The 6,837-nt window shown below is 55.3% G+C and overlaps 1 protein-coding gene across 1 annotated transcript; it reads right to left on the bottom strand.

The window, feature by feature from the left end:
• Positions 1 to 529: 529 nt before the first annotated feature.
• Positions 530 to 6,393, bottom strand: FOXA1 (forkhead box A1). Its single transcript, XM_081852122.1, has 2 exons — positions 6,016 to 6,393; positions 530 to 2,412 (listed from the first exon to the last, which is right to left on the bottom strand). Exons 1-2 carry the CDS (start codon positions 6,085 to 6,087, stop codon positions 1,102 to 1,104), a joined length of 1,383 nt encoding a protein of 460 aa, XP_081708248.1. The 5' UTR covers positions 6,088 to 6,393; the 3' UTR covers positions 530 to 1,101.
• Between the last annotated feature and the right edge of the window lie 444 nt (positions 6,394 to 6,837).

Here is a 6,837-nt window from a genome sequence, read left to right as displayed (position 1 = left end):
AATTAAAACGACTGCGACCCCTGCGACTTTGCATCCATATCCAGCCGCGACCCCTGTCACTTTGCAGAGTTAGGGCAGGGGGGTTCAGGATCAGGCTCTATGGTCCATGGGCGTGTGACCTATCTCTCCCAAAGGAGCCATTCCGAACCGGTCAGATCAACTGTGGGTTGGTTAGGAGATTTCCTTTCCCCAAGTCTCTGGTGGGACCGGGGGCTGTTCTGTTCAAGGACTCCCTTGGCATATATATATATATATGCGCATTTATATATTCAGCACTGTATCGCCTGTCCCTGGAGGACTTCCTAATTTAAATTTAACTTAAACCTCTCCATTTGGGACTTTATCTGTAGAGGCCTGTGCATGCAGAGAAGGCCCCCCCGTTCCACCTCATTCTGCCTTTTATTTATTTATTTATTTATTTATTTATTTATCTATCTATCTAAAGGCTTCCTGCTTGGCAGGGGGTTGGACTCGATGGCCCTTGTGGTCTCTTCCAACTCTATGATTCTATGGCTGGGCTGGATGGGGAGAAAAACTTGGAACAGCTCAGTCTTGAGACCTTGCAGGAGCAAGCCAGCCAGAGAGAGATCTGACTCACTAGAATAAGGCATCTTCGTAGGTCTGCTTTTATTGGTTAAGGTACTAAATCTGATGAGATTACACTGAAGAAGGTTAAAGTGGGGGCGGGGGGGGGAATCCACCAATAATAATAATAATAATTTACAGGTTGGAAATCAATCTTTCTTTCGTGGTCATGGGGAGGGAAGGTGGGCGGTATATACAGTGTCTGTTTGCGGAGTTGGATGCGTTTTGCTGGACTTTCCAGGCCAAAATAGAATAAACACTATGCATTGGGGGGGGATACAATAATAATAACAATAACAATAACAATAATAATAATAATAAAGTAACAGTCCTTTCTTCTGCTCTCCGCCCCCTTCTCCTTTTGCTTCCCCCGCCTCGCAGGGATGGTGTTGGGGGAAACGCACCGTCAGTTTCGGCTGAGAGATCTAGGAGAAGGGGGAGGATGGGAGAGGCCAAACCAACCAGCCCTGCTGGAGAGGAAGATTGCTGCTTGGTGCGCCCTCGAGTCCCTGCCAGCTAAGACGTATTTAGGACGGGTCTGGAATACACACCTTGGTAGTAGGACGGCTCCAGGGCCGAGGGCTCAATGCCTCCCCGGCCGCCCATGGATGCGCTGCCCAGAGGCAGCCCTCCCGGCAGCCCGGCCCCGTAGGAGGAATATTGCAGCGCTTGCTCGTAAGCCTTGAAGTCCAGCTTGTGCTGCTGTTCCGAGGAGGACATGAGGTTGTTGATGGAGAACGGGTGGTTGAAGGAATAGTGCGGGTCGCCCTTGAGGTGCAGCTGAGACTCGTGGTGACCCAGAGAGTGGCCCGGGTGACCCAGAGAGGCCAGGCTCGGCCCGGGGGGCACGGAGGCCGCTGCCACCGCTGCCGCGGCTGCAGCAGCCGCCGCCGCCGCCGCCGCTGCGGCGGAAGAGGCCACCGACGGCTTCAGCTCCGCTCCGCTCCCGCTGTGGTCCAGGCCTTGCGGGCTGCCCGAGCCGGGATTCGAAGGGGCGGACTCTAGCTGGCCTCCTTTGGCGCCTCGGTGCAAAGGCGAACCTCCTCCTCCGGGGTCTTTCCTGCCTTCGCTGCCGTTGCCACCACCACCACCACCTTGTCCCCCGACGGCACCTTGTCCCGCTTTGCCTCCTCCGGGCTGCTTGTCGCACTTGAAGCGCTTCTGGCGGCGCAGGTAGCAGCCGTTCTCGAACATGTTGCCCGAGTCCGGGTGCAGCGTCCAGTAGGAGCCCTTGCCGGGCTTGTCGGGCGAGCGCGCCACCTTGACGAAGCAGTCGTTGAAGGAGAGCGAGTGGCGGATGGAGTTCTGCCAGCGCTGCTGGTTCTGGCGGTAGTAGGGGAACAGGTCCATGATCCACTGGTAGATCTCGCTCAGCGTGAGCATCTTGCTGGGCGCCTGCTGGATGGCCATGGTAATGAGCGAGATGTACGAGTAGGGCGGCTTGGCGTGCGGGTAGCTGCGCTTGAAGCTCTTGGCGTCGCGCCCGCCGCGACTCAGCGACGGCGCAGCGTACCCCATGGGGCTCATGCACGGAGGACCCATGGCCCCGTAGGCGCCCAGCCCGTTCAGAGAGGCCTGCGGGCTGCCCATCGCGTTCATGCCGCCGGGGCTGAGCGCCGAGCCCATGGCCGACATGCTGTTCATGGCGCCCCCCGACGCCCCGGGGCTCAGGCCTGCGCCCAGGCTGGGGTTGGCGTAGGACACGTTGAAGGAGCCCGACGTCATGTTGCCGCTGGTGGTCATGGCGTTCATGCTCATGTAGGTGTTCATGGAGTTCATGGAGCCCAGGCCAGAGTTCATGTTGCCCACGGGCACCGTCGAGTAGGCCTGCGGAGGGGAGGGAGACACTGGTTAGACGTGGGGGGAACTGGCTGAATCTTAATTTAGACGGCCGAAAGGAGGCGAGAAGCCGGAACGCACCTGCCTGCCTTCCTAACCTCCCTTCCCTCCGTGGCCCCAGTGGCTGCCACAGTCCCTTCCGACCTTTGCTTTTATTGGTCACCTCGGTGAATTCCCATTTCCTCTCGCAAGATTCCTTTCTCACGCAACCAACCAGCGAGGATTAGGATCTCGACTATCCCTCGCAAACTACACTCAAAGCGGCGCCTTCTTAACCGTATCCTAGTCTCTAGTCTGCGATTTATCACAGGGTTCGCTAAAGGGGCAGTGAGCGTATCCAGGTTGATCCTCCAAACTCTAGAAATATATTGGCCCTGGATGGATCAGGGGTTTTTTTTAGGGGGGGGGGTTGTGTGAGAAGGAAAGGGGGAGGAGGTCTCTCTTACACACACACACACACGGTTTGCATTTGAAGAACAGCGACATTATGAATCTACTCGATCTAACTTTATAGGAGAACCAAGGCGTATCCGTAAAAGGTCCCGATTTGCACCGAAGGCGTCGCAGCTTGGCGCGCATCCTGTTAAAACGTTTTTCTTCCTTCAAGGTAAAGAGTGCGGAGAATCAACCACAAACCTGTTGTAGGGCCGTCATCTCCACAGAAAGTTAAAACAAGAGTTGTGGAGATGTTTGGATTCGGCCTGCATTGTTAAGACCAGGCCCTGTTCTTCGGAAGCAAAGATCCCGGCCGCGCGAGTGGGTGGCGGCGGGTGCCAAATTACGCGCAACAAACCAGAACTCGGGGACCCGCGGGGGAAGAACCAGTCGGCCCAAAGGATCAAGACACCCCCAGACTCACCCTCCCACGTCCTGGCAGGGCAAAGCGCCGGCTGAGACAAGCCACTCCACATCCTTGCCGCGGGCATCTAAAATGGGATCTGAGGAAGCCCGGCGCTTCTTCAGAGATTCCCCTTTTCCAAGGCCAGGTCATGTACTATTTCATTTTTTAAAAAAATCGAGGGAAACACCAGTGAGAATTAAATACACTTAAGCATTACAGCGGGGGAAGAGAAAGGTCGGAGTGAGAGAAGCCGCCATTCCCTCCAAAGATCGCCAGCTTCGCCGCCACAAGAAAGCGCATCCCTAGGAAGGGAAGGAGGGAAACCCGACGGCTTGCGGCGCTGCCCCAAGCGGGTGGCGGATCTGCCACTGGGCTAGGCCGCCGAGGCAGGTGCTTTTCCCGAAGGAGGCCGCGCCGAAATCCCCGCGCCTTGTTGCAAGGCGCCGAAATGGAGCTCTCCGAGGTCGTGGCTCCTCCTCGGCCTCCTGCCCCCAAACTTCCCAAAGTCTCAGAGAGAGGCTGGTGGGAAAAACAAACTTTGTGGCCTCTTTGACACAAACCCCGCGTCCCCCTTCTCTCTCTCTTCTGTTCTGTGCTGGCTGCCCCCACTTTCCCGGCCCGCCGGGAAGTTTCCTACAAAATGAACAACTGCCCCAAACTACACAGCCTTTTCTTGGAGGTGGGAGGCGAAAAGTAGCTTCCCTCCGCCCATCTATTTTCCCGAGGTTTATAGTCAACCGAAGCTTCATCAAACCTTTCGACCGTTTAAATTAAGATTCAGCCAATTTCCCCACGTTGAGTCCCAAATAACAGAACGGTCTGGAATAAAAGAACAGACCAAGGAATAATTTTTTAAAAAAAAAATCGGTCTGGGGGAAAAATAGACCGAGAAAGCGAACCCCCGCTTAATTTTTAAAAAAATATAATTACTAAAACAACTGCATGCACGCTATTAGCTGGGCTTGAATTCGGAAGAGGGTATACCATAGGTTCGCTTCCTAGTTTGCTTGTGTTTTAAACGTTCAGTAGGTGTAGTCCCGGTTCTCTAATATAATTAGAATCCCAAATTCATAAAAGCTAAGAGATTTATAATATGCCTGAGATTTCTTGCAGAATCTCTCTCTGACAGCGTTTGCATATTGTAGAGGTGGCTGTGATATTGTGGGTGATACACAGACGGTCCTCCTACTTCTGACATTTTTTTTTCTTTTTTAGTAAACAATCCTAAAATTATGCAGTGTGACTAAGTATAACTGATGGAGAATATAATTTCTATATAAGCATTATATTTCTATATAAAACTATTTCTCCATAAATGAATCATTTCCCCCCCTTGCCTGGCGTGCTACGATTTATAAAACAAATACGTTTTTAAAAACAAAAACATCAAGTATCCTTCACGGAGCAAGACTGGATGGGGAAATAATGTGTGCGGGCGGGTGAGCGATAAATAAAACTGGATGTAAAATTGTCAATAGAACACTGGAAAATCAAATTGAGAGAGAGAGGGAAATCTGGGGCGGAGAAGGATGAATTATGCTTACCGATGAAGGGCCCCACATTAGCATACTAGCGGCATTTTAGGGTCCCCCCCCCCCGCTCCGGAGTGCCTATGGCGCTGGGAAGAGGCATACATTTAATCTAAACCCCTTCCTTGGCCTCTGTTGACCCTTCAGTATTAAATAAGAATCCGGAATACGAAAGCCTACACAAACACATATGTTCAGCCGGAGTCTACAGCCGGCGCAGGCAGCGCATATGAACCCGGGACATTAACTCTGGGGAGGAAAGCAATGTTGAGCAATATCTGCTTTTTTGCACACACGCCGTCAGGTCTGCTTGATCTTGGGCGCCTCTCCCTCCCCGCCCCCACTTTTATTTTCGTTCGTATCATCTTGTCACTTTCCCTTTTACGTTCTGTAAGGCTCGGTTCGCAGCTGAAGCCATTTTTGGGGGGTATTTTTCCGCCTTTCACTCCCTATTCACTTAAGAGGGCCTCATTCATCTCTCTCTCCCTCCCACCCTCCGCCCCATCGGGGTTTTACATGCTCCTCCACCCGTTATTGTTCGTTTGCGCGTCTTTGATCTTTTCTTGGAAGTTCTTTGGAGCATATTGTTAAATCAGGAACGTGGATATGAATGGACAATGCAAAAAGAGAGCCCGGTTCCTGGTCTCAGGCTCCAGAGATCCTATTCTCCGCAGCGCCACCCGCCGGTCGCGGGGAGAATTGCTCCCGTTTCAGTTTTTATTCCGCCGCCGCCTTGAAAGAAGCGTGTTGCAAAGTACACACGAACGATTGTTATGCTCAGCAGAGTGCAATAGCAGCCGAGGTGAGGGGTGGGAGGGAGAGAGAAGGCGGCCGACGAGGCACAAAGCTTTCCCCGACGGGAGGGTTAGTAGGGGTCTTTGCCTCAAACAACCCCACCCCCTGCCCCACACATCAAGGCCCTAACTCAGAATCAAGAGGCGTTGGAGGGGCGCCCGTGGGTCTCCAAGGCGAGACGCTAGAATGAAACCAAGGATTCCCGTGTTCCGTCCACTCGACGGCCAGGGAGATCTCCCCACTGCCCGCTATAGTTTCTCTTTGGCGCCTTCCTTCCCGGGATCCCGGGCAGCTGGAAGGTCGAGGGAGGCAGACCTGGGCTTCGTCGGGTTCTGGGAGCGGACCCTGGCTCCCCCTCTCTCACACACCTCGAGGGGACGGACGGAGCCCCTTTTCCAAGCCCTCCCTGCACCCCGCTCGGCTCACCTCCTGCGTGTCGGCGTAGTAGCTGTTCCAATCGCTCGTCTCATGCCCTTCCATTTTCACGGTCCCTAACATCCTGGAACCAGCCTGCCCGGGGTAACCATCCAGCCCCTCCCGGCGAGTGGCGGGTCCGGGGAGCCCCCCCGCCCGCAGTCCCGGAGCGGGGGAAGCCGAGCTGCGGCTCGATCAAGCCCCCCGGCGGAGGAGGAGGCGGCGGCAGCAGCAGAGGCAGCAGCAAGCGGTGTGCGGCGGACAGCCACTCGAGGAAGTGAGGAAGTGCTGGCTGGGATGCGAGGGGAGTTGAGCTGAGGTGGATCTTACGTCGTCGCACCAGCGGCGGCGGCGGCAGGAGCAGCAGCAGCAGCAGCAGCGCCCACCTCCTCCTCCTCCTCCTCCTCCTCCTTCTCCACCTCCTTCCCCTCCTCCTCCCCCCATTTGTCCGCCCGTACAAAGACGTTCGCACCTACAAAGCCGCAGATGCACCTGCAAACAAGGCCGCGCGCAACTCCCCCGGGGCGGCACTTTAGGCGCAAAGCGGTGTAATTGGCTTAAGCGCACCGACGTGCTGTTTGGGGCGGGAGAGAGAAGTGGGGGCCCGTGAAGGGAGGAGGGAAACGGGAAAATACTGCCCCCCTCCTTTCCTCCAACCCCCTCCCTCCAGTGGGGAAGGGGAGGGGCGAGGGGGGATGCCAAGAGAGAGGCGAGCGCAGCCCCCTCTCTGCTTGGATTGGGAAGAGCAGCCTGCGCCTAGGGCTGGCTGGCTGGCTTTGCTCGAGGGGGTGGGTAGCAGAGGCGACCCCTTTCACTTGGTGGCCGCTTCTGGGG

This window comes from Podarcis erhardii, assembly GCF_964252035.2.
Source record: "Podarcis erhardii genome assembly, chromosome: 1".
NCBI classification, from domain to species: Eukaryota; Metazoa; Chordata; class Lepidosauria; order Squamata; family Lacertidae; genus Podarcis; species Podarcis erhardii.
This window is presented reverse-complemented; position numbering and strand designations above follow the sequence as displayed.